The 26,525-nt window shown below is 41.1% G+C and overlaps 5 protein-coding genes across 14 annotated transcripts; 3 read left to right on the top strand and 2 right to left on the bottom strand.

Annotated features, from left to right (window-relative positions):
* The first annotated feature begins 666 nt into the window (after nucleotides 1-666).
* Nucleotides 667-9,264, top strand: LOC105195356 (zinc finger MYM-type protein 3). 4 transcript variants are annotated; one of them, XM_026130957.2, is made up of 12 exons: nucleotides 667-1,059; nucleotides 1,541-4,535; nucleotides 4,624-4,977; nucleotides 5,048-5,862; nucleotides 6,185-6,360; nucleotides 7,013-7,248; nucleotides 7,364-7,550; nucleotides 7,655-7,780; nucleotides 7,858-7,979; nucleotides 8,088-8,235; nucleotides 8,332-8,431; nucleotides 8,549-8,723. In XM_026130957.2, exons 2-12 carry the CDS (start codon nucleotides 1,569-1,571, stop codon nucleotides 8,721-8,723), a joined length of 5,406 nt encoding a protein of 1,801 aa, XP_025986742.2. In that variant the 5' UTR covers nucleotides 667-1,059; nucleotides 1,541-1,568. The 4 variants fall into 4 exon arrangements, with proteins under 4 accessions (XP_025986742.2, XP_025986741.2, XP_025986739.2 ...); XM_026130956.2 differs by having other exon boundaries at nucleotides 668-1,059; nucleotides 6,137-6,360; nucleotides 8,335-8,431; nucleotides 8,549-9,264; XM_026130954.2 differs by having other exon boundaries at nucleotides 669-1,059; nucleotides 6,137-6,360; nucleotides 8,549-9,264.
* Nucleotides 9,265-9,331: 67 nt separating this feature from the next.
* LOC105195205 (39S ribosomal protein L19, mitochondrial) lies at nucleotides 9,332-10,949 on the bottom strand. The gene is made up of 4 exons (XM_011160505.3): nucleotides 10,688-10,949; nucleotides 10,129-10,561; nucleotides 9,776-10,054; nucleotides 9,332-9,691 (listed from the first exon to the last, which is right to left on the bottom strand). Exons 1-4 carry the CDS (start codon nucleotides 10,749-10,751, stop codon nucleotides 9,562-9,564), a joined length of 906 nt encoding a protein of 301 aa, XP_011158807.1. The 5' UTR covers nucleotides 10,752-10,949; the 3' UTR covers nucleotides 9,332-9,561.
* A 142-nt stretch (nucleotides 10,950-11,091) lies between these two features.
* Nucleotides 11,092-13,882, top strand: LOC105195203 (pre-mRNA-splicing factor CWC22 homolog). The gene is made up of 2 exons (XM_011160499.3): nucleotides 11,092-11,248; nucleotides 11,368-13,882. The coding sequence occupies exon 2, from the start codon at nucleotides 11,424-11,426 to the stop codon at nucleotides 13,716-13,718; it is 2,295 nt and encodes a 764-aa protein (XP_011158801.2). The 5' UTR covers nucleotides 11,092-11,248; nucleotides 11,368-11,423; the 3' UTR covers nucleotides 13,719-13,882.
* On the bottom strand, nucleotides 13,735-17,025 carry LOC120357866. The gene is made up of 2 exons (XM_039449652.1): nucleotides 14,675-17,025; nucleotides 13,735-14,557 (listed from the first exon to the last, which is right to left on the bottom strand). The coding sequence occupies exon 1, from the start codon at nucleotides 16,822-16,824 to the stop codon at nucleotides 15,517-15,519; it is 1,308 nt and encodes a 435-aa protein (XP_039305586.1). The 5' UTR covers nucleotides 16,825-17,025; the 3' UTR covers nucleotides 13,735-14,557; nucleotides 14,675-15,516.
* A 35-nt stretch (nucleotides 17,026-17,060) lies between these two features.
* Nucleotides 17,061-26,341, top strand: LOC120357865 (ski oncogene). 7 transcript variants are annotated; one of them, XR_005574868.1, is made up of 5 exons: nucleotides 17,061-19,262; nucleotides 19,391-19,599; nucleotides 19,684-20,690; nucleotides 20,752-20,812; nucleotides 22,620-25,034. XR_005574868.1 is itself a non-coding variant. In XM_039449648.1 (3 exons), exons 1-3 carry the CDS (start codon nucleotides 18,105-18,107, stop codon nucleotides 20,576-20,578), a joined length of 2,262 nt encoding a protein of 753 aa, XP_039305582.1. In that variant the 5' UTR covers nucleotides 17,061-18,104; the 3' UTR covers nucleotides 20,579-24,887. The 7 variants fall into 7 exon arrangements, 1 of the variants encoding a protein (XP_039305582.1); XR_005574866.1 differs by having other exon boundaries at nucleotides 19,684-22,896; nucleotides 23,707-26,341; XR_005574869.1 differs by lacking the exon at nucleotides 20,752-20,812 and having other exon boundaries at nucleotides 22,620-25,750.
* The last annotated feature ends 184 nt before the right edge of the window (nucleotides 26,342-26,525 follow it).

Raw genomic sequence — 26,525 nt, 5'->3', positions numbered from 1 at the left:
TCGTAGCGCAGTTCAACCCATATCCTCGTTGTCCTATACGAGTTTTTTGACGCGAACGAGTATTTCGAGAATGCCGTGGAGTATCGAAAGCGAAGTGGTGTCGGGCGTTTGTGCCAACATCCATCGTATCGGCTACGATGCATAGTGCGAAGTTGCGTTCAATCGATGTCAAACTAATAGCGTTTTTCATTGAGAAAACTAGTGCGCACTGAATGTGCACTTGCTGCAGGTAATTGGGCGTTTCCGTTGGCACCGTCATCGCGCGAACCGAAACGTCCAATTGCCAGCGGCGAGTGCACACTCAGTGCGCACTAATTTTCCCAATGAAAAACGCTATAATTGATATTTGAACAACAACAGCACAACAACAACATTTTGATTTCTTCAAAACCGTTAATAGGAAAATTATGAAAAAATTAGGTGCCATTTCTACACTATTACGAATTGACGATAAATAAAGAAAAATAGAATTAATAAAATAGAATTAAAAAAATAGAATTAATTCGGTGAATTGAAAAGATTAAGCTTGTCCGCATTGCAGTCAGTCGCTACGAATTCACCAATCACGGACGTGGAAACAAGGTCCGCTACGTTCCTGCGTTCACGCGCGTGATTGGCTCGTTCCTTCGTGCACTCTTACGCGCGAGGAGAGTCTGGATCGGACAAATGTCGCTTCCTTTTATTTTTTTTCGCGCATTGAGTCCGTCGGGGGAATAAAGTTACTTGCGATCGTCCGCCACGGTCGTTGTCTCACTTGTGACACCGGTTCCCTCGGGTGAGCATCGTCCCATAGCCGATTATCGACACACCCCGGACTCTCTAGATAATCGCGTCATCTCGTTTCGAACTAATCGCGCGCTCACGCGATCTCATCGCGGAGTCAACAACGGCGTCGCTTTACTCTTGATTACTTTGTCGTGTTTCCTGGTGAAGCAGCATACGTTCGTCGAATGAAAATACGGACGATATCGTCCGGTACGTGACGTGACCGTAGTGCTTCGTCCCGTTGAAGCCTGAACTTAACTCAACGGCGTCGAACCGACGATCGACTAACAGCAGGTAGGGGAACATGGCGACGCGACCGGAACTTTCGCATAACCTAAACATCACCCGCTGTTGATATCGGCACATCGGCTTGTTCGAGTATCTGTGATACTCTTTTGCTTACTTTCTTGCTTACCTGCGTAACGCTCGTGTTTCCTAATGTCCTAAACAACAGATTCTCCAAGAATCCGTACGTTATATCATATTCGTGTTCTTTTTAATAAAAGATATTGTAAGTATTAAAAAGCCAATGTTTGACTTGTAATTGTGTTGGCTACATTCCGTTTAACGCATGATGTATCATTTCGTCCTTGTTTAATATTGAGGGAATTACAAGGATAAAATGATATGCCATGCACATTATGAATGAAACTCATGGAGGAAACTCGGAACATAGCCATTGTCAGATTTCTGTTTTGAACAAATTTCTATGTAAACAAATTTTTGTTAGAACGTAAAACTGAGTACGTTATTAAAATTTAGCTTGTATTTCTAGATATCCAAAGGACGAATCAGAAGTAATAATGGATTCCAAGGATGATGCTGTACCTTCGGATGATGCTGATATTATATCTCAATCAGAAGCTGTAAATAACTCCGAAAATAATTCTCAGAATGAGCCTGTATCTTCAGACAATGCTGATGTTGTATCTCAAACAGAAGCTGTGAATAACTCCGAAAATAATTCTCAGAATGAGCCTATATCTTCAGACAATGCTGATGTTGTATCTCAAACAGAAGCTGTGAATAACTCCGAAAATAATTCTCAGAATGAGCCTGTATCTCCAGACAATGCTGATGTTGTATCTCAAACAGAAGCTGTGAATAACGTTGAAAATAATTCTCAGGATGAGCCTGTACCTTCAGACACTGTTGTATCTCAGTCAGAAGCTTTAAGCAGCTTTGAAAATAATTCCCAGGGTGATCCTGTATCTTCAGATGATGCTGGTGTTATATCTCAATTGGAAGCTTTGAGCAACTCTGGAAATAATTCCCAGGACAATCCTGTTTCTTTAGAAAATGCTGGTGTTATATCTCAATTAGATCCTTTGAACAACTCTGAAAATGATTCTCAGGAGGATCCTATCTGTTCAGAAAATGCTACTGTATCTCAATCAGAAGCTTTAAACAACTTTGAAAATAATTCTCTAGATGATCCTGTATCTTTAGATAATGCTGGTGTTGTATCTCAATTGGAAGCTTTTAGCAACTTTGAAAGTAATGCCCAGGATGATTCTATATCTTTAGACAATACTAGTATATTTCAATCGGAAGCTTTGAACAACTCTGAAAATAAATCCCAAGATGAACCTGTATCTTCAGGTGACATTGGTGTTATATCTCAACCAGAAGCTGTGAGCAATTCTGAAAATAATTCCAAAGATCCTGAATTTTTAGATGACACTGATGTTGTATCTCAACCAGAAACTGTAAGCAACTCTGAAAATAAAGATACTACTAAAAGCTGTATTGAAGAAGTTTCAGAAGAAAATAAGGAATCTGATCAATCACAGATTGATAAAGATATTGCAGAGGTGCACAATGAAATTGATAAAAAAGAAACCACAATAACCTCTGAGAAGGATTTGACTATATCAAACATAGAGGCGACTGCTTCTTCAGAAACCGACGAGGGACACAATAATGCAGAGCTTGAAGCAGCATCTGAGAATGCGACTATAACTGCCAAAGAAAGTAACGTAGTTGAAAGTTCCTTTGAGGAAAACGCATCGGTTCATGTAGATGCGGAAACAACAGAGTTGGATACATCCATTTTAACTGAAAAGTGCGATACGAAGCTTGCGTCGACTCTCGAAGACTTGTGCAAAGTTCCAGACGATAATTTAAATGACAGGGAGAAGTCTGTCAATGATGATGTTGCAGATGAATCCGAAACGTTATCCAAAGAAAAAACAAAAGATTGCGACATCCCAGATGAATCGAGTAGTAATGCGGACGATGCGCAAGTATCACAGAAAGAAGCTGCATCAAAAAAAATGGATACAGAATCTTCGGACAGTAATTTAGATAATTTCGAAAAAGATCTGTCCGAGAAGAACGTCGAGCCCGAAAACACGGAGTTTGTACAATTCTCTAATGACAAACAAGACGATTCTCAGATTGAAGGCCAGCCTATGGACGCGGAGGATCCTTTTGGCGGAGACACTCTTACGTCCGAAAACGTGGAACCGATGGAAACCGATAGTCTTACTGAGAGCGAACTCAGAGAACAAGGTGATAATTTACAGGATGCTGTAAATGCTAGAAATAATGACTGTAGTGATGAACTTAACGTTGATTCTTCATTAAATGACGCAAATTCCGACGTTAATAAAATTGTAAATAATATTACTGAAACGTCAAACGATGTACGACCTATCATAGATTCTCCCGATAATACCGCAATGGACACTGATCTTCCAGCTTCTAGTACATCAAAAACGGGAACAGGAGATATATCCACGAAGACATCTGACGAACAAGAGGAGCAGACTAAAAAGGATGCCGAAAAAATTACACCGATGGAAACGGATGAACAGACCGATGTGTTACCGGGACAAGATGATGAATTGTGCATCATCCCAGACAGTATGAAAGTAATAATACCAAATAAATCAGGTAAAACAATAGATGATGATCAAAACAAATCTACACCTACCAAAGATTCTAAATCTGAGGAAGCAACGCAGAACTCTAGCAAATCTAGTAATTTGGAGCTTGAGAAGGATACTTTACAAAATGAATGTAAAGAAACTATAGAAAATAAAGATAAAACGGAAAGTGTCACAAAGCAGAACGCGACCATTCAAGATGAAACACCATTAAAGCAGGATGTAATAGTAGCAACGGATATTATTAATATTGATGATGAAAAAAATCTAGAAGTTGAAGAAATTAGCAATAAAGAAGTATGTAAGCAATGCGGTGAGGAAAGAGCATGCAAAATTCGGGTGAAAATTAATACAGAAACTTATTTTGTATGCTCGAAAACATGTAAGGCACTGTATAAAGCAGCTAATAATAAAACGATTGAAATACCAAGCGAAGGAACCAACTCTAATCAAGAGAAACGTTGCGCAGCTTGTTTATTAATTATAGAAGCGAATGACGAGCGAAATCTCTCATGGGAAACGATGGAATTTTGTAACGAGGAATGTTTGGGCAAATTCCAAAGGAAATATGGAAGTTTCTGCAAGAATTGTAACGGTGTGGTTCAAGCTGTTAGTTTAGGGAAATACTGCGTGAGATTCGGATGTGACGTAAGACAATTTTGTTGTTCGACGTGTTTAGAGGAGTTCAAAAAGGGTTTAAAGGTATGCAGTTACTGTCAAAAAGACATAAGTTTCAGTACGGACGGTTTCCTCGCGCCGGTCGGGGAAAAGGGACAGTTTAAAGATTTTTGTACTCAAGACTGTATGGAAAAGTATTCGAAATTAAATTCTTTAGAACCACCAACTACAGAGAAAAAGCCATGCAGTGTTTGTAAAGAGGTAAAACAGAGATTTTTCTGATACTCCTTCTCTAAATGCATTATAAATAATTTTTATAAATATAATGTTGTAATTTTCTTTTTTATAGGAAAAAGTTGTACATTGCGAAGTTCAAATATATAATAGCAGTCCAGTAGCAATATGCAGTGAACCCTGTTTTGCTGCATTTAAATTTGTGAAACAAGTTAAACCAGAGCAATGCTCTACCTGCAAAAAATTTTTTGAATTGCCGAATAAACAGCATTTTATTGTCTTTTACGAGAATGAGCCCCATACGTTTTGTAATAAGACGTGCTTGAATATATTTATTATAACAAATAGGAAAATAGTTCCATGTAACTGGTGCAAAGTAAAGAAGTACAACTTTGATATGATTAAGAAGGAATTAAAAACAGGGCAGGTCCTGATGATGTGCAGTTTAAATTGCTTGACATTATATCAGGTATGATATTATTTCTTAAAATAATGCAACAGCATTTAGAAAAGGTACCTATTTTTTATTTCTTTTGTAGGTTTCTATTAATGCTGTATCTGCTAAACGAATCAACTGTGATTTATGTAAGGAGTATTCCTTAGCTCATTATCATCTGACAATGTCAGATGCGACAATACGGAATTTTTGCTCGTACAATTGCGTTATGAACTTCCAAGCACAGTACACAAAGTCTCCTATAACTATACCGTCGAGTGACGACCCTGTGCCTACAGGCTTACCCAAGAAGACTACGTTACCACAAAGAAGTACGAACCAGATTATTCCCAATGAGATACAAAGTAAGAAAACTCTACCGATTATCTCTTCAGTAACGAGCCTAGCTACGATAGGGAATGGACAAGCGAGTCCGACGACGCAGCAAAACAATATAGTAATGGCTGCAAATGCGAATCAAACTGCACAAATGGTCTACAAACAACAGGTTATTATTAGACCGCCTAGTCCAGTGAAGGTACATAATAAAACGACTCAGTGTAAGCCTATAGTACATACAAAGGGAGTTTCTGTACGGCCTCATCCTTGCACAAAGTCGACACAAACTGAGGAAAAAGTTCAACAAGTGGTCGTACCCATACCAGTGCCAATTTACGTTCCATTTCCAATGCACATGTATAGTATGCCTTTCCCAGTTCCGATGCCTTTTCCATTGCCCATTCCTGTTCCACTGTTCATACCTACTACGAGAAATAGTGCTAAAGGCATTATGAAAGACATCAAGAAAATACAAGAAAAGATACCAGCTGATCCATACGAAGCTGAACTTCTTATGATGGCTGAGATGGTAGCTACAGAAAAGAAGGCCGATAGCGATTCAGATTCAGTGGACGATAGGTAAGTGAATTAATATTGTTTATAAACTGTTTAAACGCAGAAGTATCTGAAATTTAATATCGATATAATGTCTTATTTTTGCACAGAATAAATTTAAAATATTAACAAATGTATCAATATTTTGCAAATTAATATTAAAGTAACAATTTGTTCAAAATTTATTAATAGAACTAATACAAAATTTATTTATTCTTAGGTTATACAGATCATTTATTTTACTTAACAATTTTATTTCTGTTTATCTCACGCACCAAAAGTATATATTTTTGTTTAGGGAAGATGACACAGCTGATCAAGACAATTTACATAGTGATGGTTTCAGTCCGGAAGCGGTTGATTCCAGTAACACGTTTGGAGATGACATGTTACAAATGGCGTTAAAAATGGCTACGGAAGAATTAGATGAGCCAGCAGTCGATTTGGAAGCTGCTTTAACACCAAACACGATTACAGCTACACAGGCACCGCCGCAGCCAGAGAACACTTTGGACAACGATGGTATGTCAATTTCTTATGGTTTACTATACCTATTATAGACTGGGATTTAAAATATTTCTGCTAAGAAATGCTAAGCGGGTTGTACCTTTACATGATGCATCTTGAGTAATGCTAAAGCAGCTTGCAACTTATTTCATTTTCTATCTCAAGTTGATTTTTCACATCTGAAAAGTGTAATCTCCATTTAATGCATTTTCCATGGTAATTGTGTTGGTAAAGATACTGTTGGTGGTTTGTCTTCCGAAAGGTAGTGATCAATTAAATAGCAATTAAAAAATTGATATTATTTTGTTGAATTTAAATTTGAATCTTCTGCAAAGAACAGACGCGTAACTCATGCTACGATCACTATTTTATTTAATTATGTTATAAAACTCCATAAAAATCAATCTCTTCTTTCAATTCTCACAAAAAATTCGGAAGCAAAACAGTTTAAAATAAATTTTATGTATATAAAAATGTTAATAACTCTAAAACATTTCCAGACTTATATATGTTTACATCAATTTTTTGTTTTTTTTTTGTTTTGGGTTTCTAATTATCTCCTGAACGATTGACCTCTACTTTTTAAACACCCTGTAAGATTTAATAACTACGTTTATTATCATTCACTAAAATACTGTAATCATTCCCCATAATTTATGTTTTTCAGTGCAATCAGAACGACTAATGGTTTCGTCTAGAGGAAGGAAACGCGTATTACCGTACAAGCCGCGATCAACACCGACCAAACGAATGAGACGCGTCTCTGGTACAAATGACATGCCATTAATGCCTCCACCAGAGCCACAGCCACCTCCACAACCGCGTATTATGGAACCAATGGAAAAACCTGATGCTAATATGGCATTAAAATATACATTTGGCGTAAATGCGTGGAGACAATGGGTTCGTAACTACTTTTGTTTATATATATATATATATATATATATATATATATATATATATATATATATAAACATTTACTATGACAAAACATTTACTCTAAATAATAAATATACAGGTAGTAGGAAAGAATGCTGAATTAGAAAAACAAATTACGCCAATGAGGAAGATAAAGTTGTTCAAAACAGATCTCTTACAACTTACTGCGGACGAATTAAATTATTCTTTATGTCTTTTTGTGAAGGAAGTAAGAAAACCAAATGGTGCAGAATATGCTCCTGATACAATATATTATCTTTGCCTAGGTAAATCAATCTTTACAAGAATCAACAGTTACAATTAAATAGATCTCTTTCATGAATCTTTGTTTTAGCCTCAAACTTTTTTTTATTTATTCAATTTATTTTAGGAATACAACAATACTTGTTTGAGAATAATAGGATCGACAACATATTCACAGATTCGTATTATGAGAAATTTACAGATTGCCTAAACGAAGTAGCGAAAAAGTTCTCTGTACTGTACAACGAGGCACGTAAGTGTAATTTGTAATTCATTGTAATTTTATTTTTATTTTTATTATTTTGTCTTTTTAAACACCATGTTTTGTAGAATACATTGTAACCAGGGTGGAGGAGGAACATTTATGGGAATGCAAACAATTGGGTGCTCATTCTCCACATGTTCTATTAAGCACACTTATGTTTTTTAATACGAAACATTTTAATCTCGTGGTAAGTCTACTTGAAATTGACTAATAAAAAAAAATCGTAATCATTATTGTAATATTTTATTGCCATACTAATAAATATCTTTCTACTACTTATCAATATCTTTTTTAGACAGTGGAGGAACACATGCAACTTTCTTTTTCTCACATCATGAAACATTGGAAACGCAATCCAGCAGCTCAACCCACGGCAGTGACAGGAAAAGTTCCTGGCTCAAGAAACGTCCTTCTAAGATTTTATCCGCCCCAATCAGCTCTTGGTTGGTTATGATCTATTCATTTGTTGCACATCATAAAATTTTCAATTGTGATTTATCAATATAAATTAATCTACTAATTATTGTTTTTTTTTAAAGAAGCTAATTCAAGGAAAAAGAAGGTATATGAACAACAAGAAAATGAGGAGAATCCATTAAGATGTCCTGTTAAATTATACGAATTCTATCTGTCGAAATGGTACGTATGTGTATTATAATTAAACGATAACAATGCAACATTAAATTTACTTTATTATGTCAGTTTTAATTCTCGGTATGCGTATATCCTTATTATTTCAAACTTGAAATATTTCAGCCCTGAAAGCGTTAAGACGCGAAATGACGTCTTCTATCTATTACCAGAACGCAGTTGCGTACCAGACAGTCCAGTATGGTATTCAACATCGCCACTCGCGAAGGAACAACTCGTCAAAATGTTATATCGCATTAAAATGGTTAAAGAAATTAATGTAGCTTTACTAACAAGTTAATTTTCTTTATTACAGTGATCTCTTGTATTGTTAAGCCAATAACTAAAGAAAAGCAAAAGGAAGACTTATCTGTTTTAACACTTTGACTGCCATCCGGAAATTTCAGTTTAATTCCGGTCTATACAATGTATTCCAACATTGTTTTATGTTAATTATGATATATTTAATTATTGTGTATTAAATTATTGCATATACAGTAATTAAATATAATTGTATATTTAATATTAAATGTGAAATATTTTCGGTTTCTTAACAATGGTTTCTTAACAATGTATTAATAATATTTATATAATTTGTATTTTTAATAGAAATTAATTTAGCTTTTAACATATTATTGTGCACGTCTGTACGATAGGACGTGTGTTATGACTTTTGCCTATATTGAAATGTATGCATTCGAAATATGCAAAGTGTTAAAATGATGCAGAAAAATAATTATAAAAATAAGGTAATGCGATACAGAAATTTAGGATTAAACAAGTTTTCCAGTTTCTATTGTATATTTTTCACTTCCCAATAAAAACTTATTGATCATTGAAAATTCTGTGAAATTATAAAATATAATACATAGATTTAAACTTTCCTTGAGATGTAATAATAGAATCAAATTATAATTTGTTGTTCTTATGTTTAATTGTATGTATATTTGTTTAAATTCGATAGTTGTAAAATTCTAATTTTTCCTATAATGATTACAATTGTACGGTATTAATGCAACGGCTCATTACAAAGATATACAGAAGTGTAACAAAAAACGAATATATTTATTTCATTTTCTTATATATTTATTTCTATTTTCTTATATATGAATTAAAAAATACTGTACATAATCAGAAGTTCACCCAGTTTTCTTTGGTCGTATGAAAGGTTTCTTATGTTTTTGCCTTTGTTTAGTCACTTCTATTTCGTATAACTTTGCATACACTTCATTAAATATCTCATTTTGATCCTCCTCGGGGATGGTTTCCCTAAACAAGATTTAAATTTATAACGAATTCATCTTAAAAATGCTAAATATTACAAAAATATGTTAGCAGTTTTTTCTTTCTTACCGATATTTCTTCATAAGATCATATTTTTCCCAAGGCTTTTCCGCAGCCTTGGCTTTTCTAATTTGCTTCTCTCTAAGCTCTAAATTTGTCACACCTTTCAACCCTTGACGTTCCCATTTCTCCAACCATGGTTGAGGATTGAGCTGAACTTTGATCTCATTTACAGGTATTGGTGCACCTTCTGGCAAATATTCTGACTCCATGTCAAAAGGAAAGGTACTATGTTCTGCTGGTGCATCTCGCAAATATCGTAGATGTGGATCCAATCTTTTCTCAAGCCTAAACATTTGTCATGCGTAGTATCATTGATATAAAAGGGACATTTCATAGTAATTTATATAAAGTAAATATACCTAAGACATTCTATCTTTTGTATTGCAGGATCATATAATTCATAAAGCACTTCAACTCCTTGATTATCGACCACGTTTCTCAAGAGAAAGGTAGACCTTAAACCACATCCTTCCCTCTGGATACACAGGCCAACAAATTTGTTGACTTTTCCAGGAGCATGTGGCTCGGAATAAGTTACGGCTAATATGGAACCGACATAAAATTCAGGTATTGCTATGTGCGAGCGCCTTGCCAACATATCCATGCGCTCCAGCTTTTCTCGGAGTGCGTTGCGATATTTGGGATCTGGATCCGGTAGAAATTCTGGATACATGAATCTATATCTATTTGTGATCATTCCCTTCTGTTCATTTTGTTCTATTTTATTGTTATTTTGCGATTCTTGCACAGAGTCTTGGGCGATCGTGGAGGAATTTGCTCTGACTACATGACCTGTAAAAAAATAAATTTATATAGTCTCAATAATTAAAAATTTCATATATATAATAGAAAACAAATCTTGCTCCAATTTTGTTGTATATAAACAACTGGATAAAATAATAATATAACATAACCTACGTAATACTTTCGCTGCTCTTAATCCGCCGTAACCACGAGAAAAAATTCTTGAAATCACAACCATCGCTTTAATTTTATATTATTTTCATTTAGATGTTCATAAACACGCACAATCTTTTTCTCGTTTTTAAAAAAAAGATTTATCTCACAAGCACTGAACCAAAGAAGAACCTCTGAGGAGCGGCCATGCATACAACCTCTTTGGGCCATGCGCCATGCGCCATGCCCAGCTCCCAGCTATGCCCAGCCATGCCGGCCTTTTCCCTTTTTTTCTATGTTAAAATCATGTAATGGGAGTACCCCTACCATATGATTTTAGCACAGACTTGTTGAACCGTTTTTTTTACAAGAATTTTGCATAGGTTTTCGCTCTCAAGAGGTAAATAAATTCGCAAGTTCAAATCAGTTCAAATATAATTTAGAAAAGTATGCTGCGAATTTAATTGCGAATTGATTCAGCGACTACGGCGACATCTTTTGGTTTATAATTATTGGTTATGTTTTTCGAGCGTCTTGAAAGTGCTGGTGCTCAAGTGTGCTCAAGATTCGAGCGAATCAAAGGTAAACGCGAATGTGGATTTCTTTATCGCATCTCTGTAATTACGTATCACGATTCAATTAAAAGTATCGTAATATTGCGTAATATGTAGTATGTAACCGAATAATTTTTACATTTACAGAATAGTATAACTGGAAGATTCGCAACAGGCATTGTTTGAGGTTATATAAAGACAAAATGAAAAGATCGCATTCGCGAAGAGACGAGGAGGAGAGCGAAGAACACTATCGCAAGCGCAAGGATCACAAGCGTGACGACGATCACAAGGAGTCCAGGCATAATGGCGATCACAAGAGCTCCAAGCATCACGATGATCACAGAAGTTCCAGACGTAACGACGAACACAGGAGTTCCAGGCGGGACGATCACCGCGGCTCCAGGCGTGAAGACGATCATCGGGGATCTCGGCGTGACGATCACAGAGATCGTAGGTACAACGACGAACGTGAAGATGCCAGGGACAGCGACGGCGAAGCGGGCGGCAAGCGTGATTCGCTGCGGGAGGAGATCGGCAGCAGGTACTACGGGGAACCGGACAAGACGCGAGAGAACCCAGCAGAGGTCAAACAAAAGCGAGCGGCGGATCTTTTGACGTCGAAGACGGGAGGCGCGTATATCCCGCCTGCCAAGTTGCGTATGCTTCAAGCAGAAATTACCGACAAGTCGGGAGCTGCTTACCAGCGCATCGCATGGGAAGCTCTAAAGAAGTCCATCCACGGATACATCAACAAAGTTAACACCAGCAATATCGGGATCATAACGCGGGAGCTGCTGCGCGAGAACATTATTCGTGGTAGAGGTTTGTTAGCACGATCTATCATTCAAGCGCAAGCCGCGTCACCAACGTTCACGCCAGTTTATGCAGCGCTGACAGCTATAATAAATTCCAAGTTTCCTAACATAGGTGAACTAGTGCTTTCGCGACTTGTATTACAGTTCAAGCGTGGATTTAAGAGGAATGATAAACCTTTATGTATATCCTCAGGAACTTTTATAGCACATTTAGTTAATCAGCGTGTAGCTTATGAGATTATTGCGTTGGAAATCTTGACTCTGCTGCTGGAAACGCCGACGGACGATTCCGTCGAAGTGGCCATAGCGTTCTTGAAGGAAAGCGGAATGAAACTGAGAGAGGTTTCGCGAAGAGGTATTGAAGCCATCTTTGAAATGCTGAGGAATATATTGCACGAGGGACAATTAGACAAGCGAGTCCAATATATGATAGAAGTTATATTCCAGGTCAGGAAAGATGGATTTAAGGATCATGAGGCTGTGCCAGAAGAACTGGATCTTGTGGAGGAAGAAAATCAAATAACACATTTGATAAAATTAGATGACGAAATAAATGCGCAAGATATATTAAACGTGTTCAAGTTTGACCCAGACTATCTTGCCACTGAAGAAAAATATAAACAACTATGTAAAGAAATTCTTGGCTCGGATGTCAGTGACTCTGAAGGCGACGATGAAGATGGAGAGGGAGAGAGCTCAGACGAAGAAAGTGGCACAGAACAAACTGAGGGAAAGGAAGGAATTATAGTCGATAATACGGAAACAAATCTGACTGCGTTACGACGAACTATATATCTGACAATACACTCGTCGCTCGATTTTGAAGAGTGTGCACATAAGTTGATGAAAATGCAACTTAAACCTGGGCAAGAGATCGAGCTATGTCATATGTTTTTGGACTGTTGCGCGGAGATGCGGACATATGAGAAGTTCTTTGGCCTTTTGGCCGGTCGGTTTTGCGCGATTAATAAAATGTATGTGACTCCATTCGAGCAAATCTTTAGGGATTCTTATCAAACGATACACCGCCTCGACACCAACAAATTGCGCAATGTGTCAAAGTTTTTCGCGCATTTATTGTTCACAGATTCGATATCGTGGAGCGTTCTTTCGTGCATAAAACTGAACGAAGAGGACACCACGAGTTCCAACAGAATATTTATCAAGATCTTGTTTCAAGAGCTGTCTGAGTACATGGGTTTAGCGAAGCTCAATGAACGGGTTAAAGACATAACGTTGCAAGAAGTGTTTGAAGGACTATTTCCTAGAGACGACCCGAAGAACACACGTTTCGCAATCAACTTCTTCACGTCGATCGGCTTGGGTGGTTTGACGGACGATTTGAGGGAACATTTAAAGTCGCATCCAAAACCAGTTGTTGTGCCAGTCTTAACTACCAAGCAGGAGGAGCTCTCAAGTTCTGATGAGTCTAGTTCGTCATCCAGCTCCAGCTCGTCTGGTTCGACGTCAACCGATTCTTCTTCTTCGTCGTCGTCGTCGTCGTCGTTGTCGTCGTCATCGGAGGAGGAAGATAAGGTTCCGGCAAAGAAAAAGAAAAGAGTACAGCATAAACGAAAAGAAAAGAAATCGTCTAAGCCAAAGGACAAGAAAGAAGAGAAATCTAAGAAGACACAAAGCAGGAAGAAGGAGAGAGGCAAGACATCGAAAAAGGACAAATAAAACAGATAGGAATTAATTATTGTAAAAATACATTCTTTATTTATAAGTTAGATAAGTATGATAAGTATGATAAGTATTCTGTATAAATTATATTCTATGACTGACATTTTACAAATTTAGAGTTCCAAATGAGCAGGAATAATAAATGGAGATACAATATTTTATTTTGTAGACTATTCGATAAAAAAACTATATTAGAATTTTACCTGTTCTTTTTTTTAAATATGTAGTACTATTTTTATCATTTAATTACATTCGTGATATTTTAATATTTTCAGAAGACATGAGGCGTTTATGCGTTCCTAAATAAGTTCCTCGGAATTTAGCTAACGATCTTTTCCATCATTTTCACAATGCGTTAAGGATGGCGTCCGGAGGCGGCTACTCCCCGGAAAAAACGGGGAGCGCGTCGTCATCATCATCATCGTCGTCAACACCGGAGACTCGTGCCGTCCCTGACAATGAACACAAGATGGCAACGATACCCAAGAGCGCGCACGCCGCGGCCGCACCTCTACGTCGTCGTCCGCGGATGCGTGTGTGGCATACCGCCGCCGTGTACGAGTGTGTGCGTGATGCGCGGGGAGGTACGCAGGCTATTTTGACGGGAAGGTCACATGACTAGACGGCTGTCGGCGTCCGATTCACACAGACGCGTGCCGCCGACCGCGCGTCGTAACCGAGCTATGCGCGTTGCGGCCTACGTGCGTATGTGTGTGTGTACGGATTGACACACATGCGTATGACGCGCACACACCTGCTCTCTTTAGGAGACGCGGTGAGGGGACCGCAGGGATGTGGCCAGGACCGAAGCGGAGAGAAGTTCATAACGGGTTTCGCTGATAAAAGTAAAATCATTTTCTTATATAGTTGCCTTCGATCATTTTGTAGCTTTGACAAATTTCCTTAGTTCTGGTGTGCTCTAAAAATCCATTCTTCTTTCAGATTATTCTTACCTGCTTCCCGACATTACGTCCTTGTCCTGAATGAAATCCAAAGACAATAGTTCGCAAACGGAGCGAGATATATAGAGATATTTCCGAGTGCTCCAATGCTCCGCTTTTTCCTTCTGCTTAAATATATCTAGAGAGCCACGTGTTGTAGCTGTAGGAACAAAGCATACAGCGTTAGGAATAAACATTTACAGGAACTAGGATGCCCTTAAGGTCACAAGGAGCTCCAGTAATTTACTGTAATAGGATAGATTAATACGAGCGTTTTACGTGGATCCTGCATGATAATGTAGCAGCATGAATCTATTTTCTTGCTCCGGCACTGTTCGCGACAGGCGCGATGGTGCGCAGTAGGTGGCCGGTTGTCGCGAGAGAGGGGAAGAAAAGGGAGGAGTGGCCGACGTCGTCGTCGTCGTCGTCGTCGTCGTCGTCGTTGCCGCCGCCGTCGGCGGCGGCGGCGGCGGCCGCGATGCTCGTAGAGGGGAACGAGACAGGCATGCGGAGTTTACGGTGATTCTTTACCACCAAGCGGACGCGTGCGCGCGGCCGAGCGGAGCTCGCGGCACGCACACCGAGGCGTGCGTGCAGAAACGCGCGCGTGCACGTACCGGGTGCCGAGAAGTTGGATGTAGGATCATGGCGAGACCGCGATGTCGAAGAACATTCGTTCTTGCAGCAAAGAGAACATGATCTTTAAGAAAACGACGATAACCTTGAAACTATTTTAAAAATTGGCACTTAATTGCCAAAATATTTAACATTGAAGAGAGAAAGAGAAATAAAAAAAAAAAATATTTAAAAAGACGTCGCGTCGTAGACAAGGTCCGCACGAGGTAACTTTTTCGTCACGCGGTATACGGAGCCGGTTGAGGACTCGCACCGAGGAAGCGCGAGGAACGTGCACGTACACACGCGTACGCAGACAGGCAGACGGAAAGGGAGAGTGTGTGCGTGCACGTGTACATGTGTTCTGCATGAGAGGAGACAGTCTCGCTCTCAAGGGCTCCGTCGTCTCCGATTCTCGTCTCGTCGTGTTTACGCGGTCGCGCGCATGTGTATAGCCACGGACATCGCCGGGAGAGAAAGAGAGAAGGAGAAGGGCCCCTCCGCTCGCGCGCGAGAGCAAAAAGACTTCGCGGAGCGCGGGCAAGCGAGCGAGAGGGAGGGAAAGAAAAAAACGAGAGACGGCCATCCACACGGTCGTCGTCCACGAAAGCGCGGTGGGCGAGGAGGAGCGTGCGTGAAAAGCGTACGTATATATCGCGGAGGTCTGCCGTTGTCTCGTTAGCGTCTGTGCATAGGGCGGGAGAGGGAGAGAGAGACCGACGGGCGAGAGGAGGCAGACAGGAAGAGAAGGAGAAAGAGAGAGAGGGAAAGACAGAAAAATATTCGCGTCGCAGAGCTCGTGCGTGCGTGCGCTCGCATCGGCGGATGGTCCATCGGTTACCACGTCGCCCCGAGATCGGGATCGGATCGTCATCATTGACACCTCTCGCGGCGCGGTAAGAAATAATGCGTGCTCCCGCTGCGAGTGTCCGCTGTAACCCATCGTCGTCGTCGTCATCGTCGCCTTCTCCACGGTCATACGGTGCGTACTCCGCCGCCGCCGTCGCCGCCGCCGCCGCCACCACCGCCACCGCCACCGCCGCCGTCGTCGCGATCGATACGCCATTGCGTCGTGACGTGCCGACGAGTAAATCGCTCGTCGTCTGACGATGCCAGCCGTGCTGGTGGTTGCGCTCCAGTGATGCGATAATATTTCGCCGAACGTCGGACGTATCATCGCCGACATCCTCGTTGTTGTTGGCGCGTACGGCGGCGCGGCGTACCGATAGCGATCGTCGGCGACGCCAGTAGCGACAGCGACGACGAGGAGGTGGAGGAGGACAAGGAGGAGGCGGCGGAGGAAGAGGAGGAGAAAGAGGTGGCTCGTGCGTTGGCGCGCGGTGGGGAACGACGTCGTCGACGGGACGGTGGACACTACTGATAACATGCACCGTCCACGACAGCAGTGCGCCGTGGTGAAGTGACGAACGGAGAAAGAGAGAGAGAGAAGGAGAAATAATAAATAGAAACGCGCGCGTGTCCGTAGTCCGTACAGCTAGTGAGCAACGTGCGACGATAAATTCGAAAGATAAATAGACACTAAACATATATATTATGTATACATGTATGTTAAAGCATGTGCCATTTCGTTGTCCGTAGATTGCGTTCGATAAGATTGTAAGACCCAGCTATGGATCGTCGGCCCGCCGTATCCATGACCGTGCTGCTTTCGTCGCGCATCGAATTCGCGGCTGCGAGAACGTCGCGTTGAAAACCGCCGTCGCCGCTGTAGTAGGAGGAAGAGCAGCAGGAGGAGGAGGAGGAGGAGGAGGAGGAGGAGGAGGTTGGTGGTGGTAGTACTAGTAGTGGTGGTGGTGGCGGCAGTACAGAACAAGAAGGAAGAAGAAGAAGACGAGGAGGTACAGAGGAGGAAGAGGGCAGTAGCGGAGAACAAGAAGGGAGTTCGCGACAGAGAATCGGAGAGAACTCACGAGGAGGAGGCTCTCGTTCGGAGGACAGCGTTCGCTGCGTACGATCTTCGCGTAACGCACTTTTCTGCCCGCGAAAGCGTGCGCGAGGAAGATAGAGAGAGAGAGAGAGAGAGAAAAGCACAGACAAAGAGGACGAGGGAGACGATCGGCGAGAGCGGCTTTATCATGTACGTGGAAGTGGTGGCATCGCGCGATCGCGGGTCGCGGCGGTAGTCGCATCGTTGTCTTCGTCGGCGACGCGTAATGCAGCGGCGGGAGGGACGAGCATAGGGAGGAAGGAAGGACGCGCGCGAACGGGTTATACGCGTGTAACTCGGCCTCTCGTGCCGGACGACGGGAGCGGAGTGAGAGAGTGCGTGTGAGAGAAAGAGAGAGAGAGAGAGAGTGATAGAGAAGGGTAGAAAGAGAGCGAGCGAGAAGCGGAGCCCTCCGTAGCGCGCGCGCGGGTTAGAAAACCCCGTTCGGTGTGCGGAGAGGATGGACCCGCGTCTGTCTCGCGGCACGATCGTCGATTCGCGAGCGAGCGCGAGGAATGCGGTGGAAGCGGAACGACAACAACAACAACGACGACGACGACGACGCGTTGGGCCCGAGTAACATGGAAGTGGAATCGCGAGGAAGCCGAGCTGTCGAGCCAGTTGTCGTGCTAGTGCCCGGTCCCGCTGCTCCGTCATCCGCGACATAAATAAACTCGTAGATGGTCCAAGTGTAATACCGAATATATTGTATACATCGGCTAAATATATAAATATATACATATAAAGTGATATCGAATGTGCCGAGGTCTGCGTGGCGAGTGCATACGTTAAGAGTGGCGGTGATCGTTGCTCACGCTCGTCATCCTCTTCCTCCCGGGGAAAGGGGAACGCGCACAATCTCTCGGATACGCGTGCACAATGGAGACCCTATTGCCTGGGAATACCGTCGCCGGTCAGTCGTACAGCCCGCAGTTGAAGACCGTCCTCAAGACCTATCAGCTGTCAGCCGTCAAGAGCCTGCAGGGTCCAAGCTCAGCTTTGCTGGGCATGGACTGCAAGGCCCTGCTACACGAGCAACAGTCGGCGACCTCGTGCTTCTCGCCGCCCGCTATCAGTCGTCCAGCGGCGGCCAATTGCGGCCTGGAAGTCAGTAACGGCTCGTCCGTGGAATCGCAACCGCCAACGAAGGATGTGCTCGAGAAGGACGTTCGCGAGACGTCGGCGCGCACGTTGACGCCCGTCCCTCCGAAGGCGCCCCGATCCCTGGAGGACTCGGACGAGGATCGTCCTGCGGCAACGGCGACGACGCTGGTGGATCGCCCGAAGGTCGTGTGCGAGAAGCGCGAGCTCGAGTTTCAGATACCGATACTCACAGCGCCCGATCAGAGCTGCTCCGAGAGATGCGAGACGGTCCTCGAGGGCGAGAGGATCTCGTGCTTCGTGGTGGGAGGCGAGAGAAGATTGTGCTTGCCGCAGATACTGAACACGGTGCTGCAGGACTTCTCTCTGCAGCAGATCAATCAGGTGTGCGACGAGCTGCAGATCTACTGTTCGCGCTGTACCCGGGATCAGCTCGAGGAGCTCAAGCACTCTGGCATTCTGCCGCGCAACGCGCCGTCTTGCGGCCTCATCACCCAGACTGACGCCGAGAGGCTCGTCAGTGCTTTACTGTTACGAACAGAGTCCTGCGATCCCTCTCAAATCAGCCTGGCACAGGACTGTCTTGATAAGAAAATGTGTAAGAACGAGGAGGAAGAGGAGTCGATTGTCAAGTTCAAAGTGTACCACGAATGTTTCGGCAAGTGCAAAGGTATCTTCGACGCGAAACTGTTTGAGACGGACGATTCGGTATGCATCGAGTGTCTGGAGTGCGGCTATCAATTTTCTCCCCAACGCTTTGTGAGACACGCTCACAGATCTCTGGAGAACCGCACCTGCCACTGGGGTTTTGATTCCGCCAACTGGCGGTCGTATCTTTTGCTCTCTCGTGATCAACAACACTACAACAAATCGCTTATCCTTTTTCGAGAGTTGAAGGACAGGCATCTTGTGTTAAACTCCAAGCGAAAGCTAGAGGTAACCACTTAATGTGTTTCTCTTTAAACACAAGATGTTTCTTTTCACAAATATGTACACACTTAAAGTATTAATATACAAAATTAAATTTAACATCGCCAAATATACCTGGAAAATATCTGTTTTAGCTACGACACGAGCACGAAAGGTTGATCAAACGCACAAAGAAAGATGATTGCGCTGGAATCTACAATGGCAATGGGATGCCAATGTACCATCCTGTATCCCAAATTACCCCTGATTCATATTTGATGCAATGGGCGGTTTTTGAGCTTGCTGCCAGGGGTGCAGCCTTCCAGCCTTGGAGTGCTACAGGCAATTGCAAGCACAGGGACAAGTAAGTATCGTAAGATTATCATATTTAAGGTTTTGCATATGTTTTGTGTAAAGCATGATAACTGAGATGAGCTTTTGTTGACAGTTCTTCATTGGTGCCTGCATATCTCAGTCGAGGTCCACCCGTACTACAGCATCCCGAGCGAGTTATTCCGCTTTCGGAGTGCGAACGTTTCGAGCCACACTTCCAACCTAATGTGGCGTTGGCGCCTATACCGGCACCCGCACAAATAGGTCAGATACCGCCGCCCTCGTCCGTTCATCAGCAACGGCGGCATCATCACGAGCATCGCCGTCACAATCATCGCCCCTCGAGTCCCACGTGTGAGAAACAGGAGTTGTCATCCGCCAACATTAAAGTTGAAAAAACGTCGCCGAGTCAAGCGCCGGCCATCGGTTCTTATCCTCTGTATTATGTGTCTGACGAAAATCAGAAGGACGCGGCGTTGCCAAAGGATAAAAAGGAAAAGGAGGGTGAAGAGGAGGAGAGCAGCGCGGCGGTGACGTCGTCTACCGTGAACGTGGAGCCTTTACCACTGGCGGCGTCCTCCGAGATCGGCACCTCATCACCGTCAGAAAGCGATTCCGATACGGACGGTGCCGCGGCAGCAGATCTTGAGGAACGTTTGAGGGCACTGGATGTGCCGCAGGATGTGATAGAACTGGCACGTCGCGTAGCATTGGAGAATGCGCAACTACGACGTCATCGGCGATCGGACGCTCACGAAATCTCGAAGCTACGCAGTCAGCTGCACATACAAAAGTTACAACAGCAGCAGCAATCTATTGTCGTCGCCGACGATGAGAGTCAAGATAAGAAGGAGGATGCGACGGCGACGACGGCGACAGCACCGCGTTCCAGCGCAGCTGACAGCACCGAGGGCGGCAACGAGGAGAGCGACGCTGCGAGTTTACTATCGAACAATAAAGAGTCTGAACCCGCCAGCGTGCTGGCGACTAATAACGAGTCGGATCAGTGATTAGGATAACACGGAAGTTATTTAACACACGTACACCCACAACTGCTCAGCGATTACCGCGACGACGCTCATCCGTTGGCCGAATAAGCGTGCACTGAGTTTAGTATATTAGGTACATATATATATATATACATATATATTTACGATTCTAAACTAAACGATAAACTGTCTAGGTTTATGTGATATGCGACAAGCCTTTAAACGTTATCGCAGATAATTCGGAGTTTTTATTAGGTAAGTAAAACACGTGCTGTCCAATTCAAAACATCGGTCTGGTGGAGTCTTTGCGCTTCATACTCGTGTCTCGCGAAATTTGAACCAACCGACTGACCGACCACTGTCAGCGAAGATAGCTTGCCTTCCATGTTTGTCGATAGCTACGTGCGATACGTCCACTTCCTGTTTGCATTTTAGTGCTCCGCGGATAACGAAAAAATGATACACACGTCCTTTTTGCGAAATGAATTTTGGCTCGAGTCTATGGCGCCGCAAAGACAAACGTGTTGTTCCGTTAACATTTCGTCCCCCAGCCATGGGTGATGTTAGCGGATTTCGAAAGAGTGATACTCCCGGTGGGAGATGTGGCAAACCGATACCACGAGTTGGACAGTCACGTCAAGTATACTTGTATGTATCGGTCGATTTTTTGATTAAAATCGAATGTAGATATTGTATTATATTGAAACAGGGGAGTAGATTTAATAGATTGTACCGCGCCAATAAAACGATAACATTTAATGGGTATTAAATTGATGAGACATTTCGTATATATTAAATATATACAAAATGTATATAAAGCAAGATTTTTACGATATAATTTTGATTCTTGAATACATGAATAATTTTGATTCTTGAATACGTGAATATTAATGAGTACTAAGAATGAGAGAGAAAAATAGAATACATATGTATGTGAGAGAGAACGAAATTTCTAGTGAGAATGAACTTAGAACTTGCTTCCCATTCACATTTTGGTAGTCATGATCGCATAATGTAAATACATTGTGGCATCATAGGTGTACGTTTATAATTAATTACAGTATCATGACGAAATAATGCTAAAGTACAAAAAACCTAGGTGCTATATTGTTATTCTAGGTATGCTGTAAGCATAAACCTGGGTGTGTTCCAGCAGCTCGTACTACGTTGTAATGCCCAGAACATTATATACATTTTCCAAAAAAAGGAAAACCGAATCGCTAAAATTTTGTGATTAACGCGTATAAATGGGATCTGCTTTTTTACTTGACAAAAAAGCTCGGTCCAAGCCTAATCACGTCAATAAAGACGAGAGAGGGGAGGGAGAAAAATTTTTTAATTTTGGAAATTATTATTATTTGGTAAATACAGTAGGACCATAACTCGAATTGTTGATAATAATGTATTCGATTGTTCTTAAATTTTCAATCATTTACATGATTATCGTTTAATTTATTGATGGCATAAGAGAAGTGATCTATACATAGGTCATTTGTAATAAGGGATCGTCGACGATCGCATAGTCATGTTGTTTTTTTTTTTTTTCAAAAATATTCTAAATATTTTCTTAAAAATGTATTTTTTTTTTTGGAATCGTGGCTAAAAGTATAATGGGAATATTATTGATCGTATCGTACGTGTGGACACGTACTGTATATAATTTCTGTTGAGTACAATGTTTTGTTATTAATATAATATTTTTACGAAGATTTGCAGCTGAGGAACCCACTTTAATATATAAATATATTTATATTTATTTTGTACATATATTATTGTTGATACATATCATTTTAGTTGTATTTAATATATATATATGAAATGGTCCTACTGTGAGAGAGAGAACGGCAGATATGAAGAAAATGTTGGCCAGGCTGAGATAGCGTTTTCAGTTTTGTCAACATCGAAAAATTACCTAAAGAGAGAATATCTTAAGACGGAGAGAGGAAGACGCTATCAGCTCTGGCCGCGATTTCTGTGTATCTTTCGAGGTTTTAGCAGAGACCGAGTGTTAAATTATGTTGGACATAATTTGTCTATATTATGGATTTTTATTTCTGTACAGATTCGAGTTGATTGTTGGGATACAGAGAAAAAAAGAAAGCACAGATTATTTTTCCTGCATGAAAATACTCCATATATAAGAGAATGTCCGTGTATCAAATTATATTATACGCCACAATATAAAGGGAGAAATAGATTTTTTTAATATATTCGTATGAAATATAAATATATATATATTGAAGCATGAACGAACAAGCAAGATATATGCACGTGTAAAAGAGGATGTAGATATTGAAAAGAAATACATATATACGAGAAACATATATATACGCAAGAGGGTAAGCTTTATTATGAATTCTGTTGTCATTTATTACACACATACAATTGAGAAATGCGCGATAGAAACGTTTATCTTTTATTAATTTTTTTTTCTTTTGTACTGCGTTATACTCTCATTTCATCGTCTAAATATTTTTCGCCGAGATATACATGACGGAGTTCCCAGTGACATGATATAACAATCTCTGATTTAAATTAGACTATCTCATTCAAATGTATTTGTAAAAGTGGGTGTACATAAGCGAACGATCGGCAAAGATAAACCTTCGCTTCGTCAAAGTTTCGAAGATGTTCACCATAGAGAATGTAAACGAAATGTTTGTTAACGTTGTGGTTTCGCGTTTAGACTGATTAAAGTAAGACGGTACATCAAAGAAGATTTCCGAAGAAATTTATTCTTACATTTTCGCTGTCCGTTCGCTCGACCTACATCCACCTTAAGCATGTAATCTTGATTTTGTATTGACTGAAACTTTTTTTTTCGAGATATACTTGCGTTGCGTTATACTTGTGTCTGAGTGCAAGATACGAGAAACTGACACGGGGATTGTATGTATGATGAATATCGCGTGGTCCGTGCGTACACATCCTCGCCGGTCAGCGATATGTTAGTTACGACAACGTAAACCGTATACACTTGCATTATATTTCCATTGTGTAGCAAAACATGATGATTATTAAATACATGATTGTGTATCGAAAATATACACGCGTATATACATATGTCGAGACTGCTTCGAAGATCTCTTATCGTACATACATTTGTCTTTTCTCTTTATCTCTTTTCTCTTGTTTTTTTTTAAATATAGCTACAGTGCCAGTAACTCTTGCATCAGATCGTCGAAAAAGGGAAAAGGCAGCGAGAAATTTCCATGCTCATAAGAGAGAGAAAGAGAGAGAGAAATGAAAACGAACTCAACCGCGGGGTACTCGATTCTGGTGTATTTGGATGGAGTAAATGTTAGATTTTCTGTTAATATAAAACTGACGATGTATATGAGGTAATTGACGATGTAGAATAGAATACATTCATTATAATATACATATATAAATATATGCCCTATGTAACATTCGGTCAATATACATAAGTTACATTGTGTGTAATGTTACAGTAAGGTAAGCATCCCACCTAAGGTATAAAAGAATGTAATAGTCTATGTTTTTCATACACGTACATACATACACACTCAGTTTATCGTAGAATTACCTAGGACGTAAAGGATAAAATTCGTAATACCTAAATAATTATATAATACAGCTGTCGGTTTTTCGAATACGTTTTAAATTATGAAAAGAAAAAGAAAAGACGAATTTTAATTTCGACGAATCGTGTAAACTGCCATAACTAAAAAATGTATTTCACTTTCGTACAGGGACGGCGGATGTATTATAATTTTCGTGATGGAAATATATTGACGGATTATTGAAAGAAGAAATTGGAGTGTGTACGATGCCCGATTCCACGCAGAGCAGGAAAGAAAGAGGATATTATAAATTAATTGGATCGCGTCATGCGTGCGACAAGATGTGCCGTGCTTGTATAATATAATTATATGACACACAAATGCACGCTGTGTGTGTCGACACTGCTGACGCCCGTTCGACCAGCGAGCTCCCGGGAGCAGACGTCGGAAGTGATTTTTATCGTGTGCTTCGCTAATATTATCTCTGTTGTTATTATATGTTTAGTCTGAACTTTCGAAACACGAATTGTAAGTACTAGCTGATACGACCTATACGTGTGCGTGCGTGTGCGTACCTCTTCGTATCTAATTCGCTCGAGTTTTTTCGATAAAAAAAAAAAAAAAAATATCCCAAGTACATTTGTCGACCGAAATCGCGCGGATTTTCGTCCAATCTCGGCGCCGATGACGCGCGTGTTATCGACGATATCATTATCGGTTGAATATGCGGCGCGTACATGTGCACCGCGCGCCCGACGCGTATATGTATACATGTATAACGTGTCGTTCTATTTTTGACTTATTGCGAAAACAAGAGAATCGTAAAGACGAGATTGCCCCGGTCCGCCGTTCGATACAGACGTGTGCACGCACACGCGTACGCGCACGCCTGAGGAAAATAAGCTATTTGAATAGACGATAAGGCGTATATGAGCGTTTGTGCGATAATAAAATAAAATAAAAAAAAATCGGGCTGATGCGGATATCGTGTAGCGTGAAGGCGAGAGAGGACTTTGCTCCGCGACGCGCCGCCGTAATCTAAACTGCAACTTAGCGGAAATTCCAATAGCGACAAATAGTGACCTATAATCGGCGATATAATCTGTAACGCGACGACCCGCGAAGTCTCTTCATTCTGCGTTACGAACGAAAAGCAATCTCATATCTGTGCGCTGGTTACAGCTACCCAGACTTCACAAGTGTCCGAGAGAGTGCTACGAGAATGTTTCTCTCAAGCGTATGAGATTTTTCTTCAAATGTTGTTTAGATGTCCCGCGAATGTTCTGTGGATTTGTGAGACATCGTTCAAGCATCTCTTGGACGTCTTTCAAATTTTTTGAAAGCATTTAGACATCCTTTAGGTTTCTAAATTTTTTAGATATCGTTTAGCCGTCTGTTTCAAGACGTTTTAAAATTGTTCAGCGTTTTTTAGATACCTTTTTAGACATTCTTTAGAAACGTCCTAAATTTTGGAGGCGTTGTTTAGACACTTTGTAGACATTCTAAATTTTTGAAGTTGTTTAGTCATTTTTTACGATCGTCTAGATAATTTTTGTGTCGTTTGGGTACGAGACGCTATTGTCTGACATTGTTATCGGGAACTTATTTAACGGTAGAAGTCGCGGAAATTATTTAATAACGCGTCGAGAACGCGTCGCGCGAGCTCCAAGAAGAAAGAAGGAAAGCGCTAATGGAAATCTTTTTGTACACAGTATAATTTATTTTTTCAAACTTGTATGTGCATATATATGTATGCTCTTATTTATTTCGATCCGCGAAGAACTGTGTCGAGCATTAGAGTAAAAGAATATCTTGCGACTGCGCTAGGATTTATAATTCTTAAGAATTCCAACGTGTCATTGAACTACACATAACAAAGTGCAATACGAAAGTACAAAGTCTGACCTCCTGTTCTCTCAAATTTTGTAAATCCCCTTCCATGAGGGGGAGAGAGAAGAAGAAGAAGAAACGAAGAGAAATCGATCGATCGCTCCTCTTTAAGTGTTCTACGCTCTCGCGGCTATAAGAATCTGCGAGAGCATAATAAATTAGCGACGATGAGCGCCTGGCTCTCTTTCGCGGCTCATACGAGATCTTATCCACCGTGATCGTATCTGCACTGCGATAAATTTATCCCAATATAATACAGTGGAACTCCATTTTACAAGAGCTCGGCCCGCTCGTTCTCGAAGTTTCGTCTTCACCGTGGATATGTAGTTGCGCTGTATTATTTAAAAAAAAAAAAATAGGGACGATTTTGTACCGAATCGATTTTGTACCTATTTCACAGCCATACATATTACACATGATACACACATATACATACATACATATATACACACACGACATACAAACGATCCTTCGTTAGAATCTCGCGATTTCTGTACGCCTGAAGCATTACGAGTAGTATATATATAGAAGCATTTCTACGGTCTCATATTAAC

Source organism: Solenopsis invicta, chromosome 5 (genome assembly GCF_016802725.1).
Source record: "Solenopsis invicta isolate M01_SB chromosome 5, UNIL_Sinv_3.0, whole genome shotgun sequence".
NCBI lineage: Eukaryota > Metazoa > Arthropoda > Insecta > Hymenoptera > Formicidae > Solenopsis > Solenopsis invicta.
The sequence above is the reverse complement of the archived record's forward strand: the minus strand, read 5'-3'. Positions and strand labels throughout refer to the sequence as shown.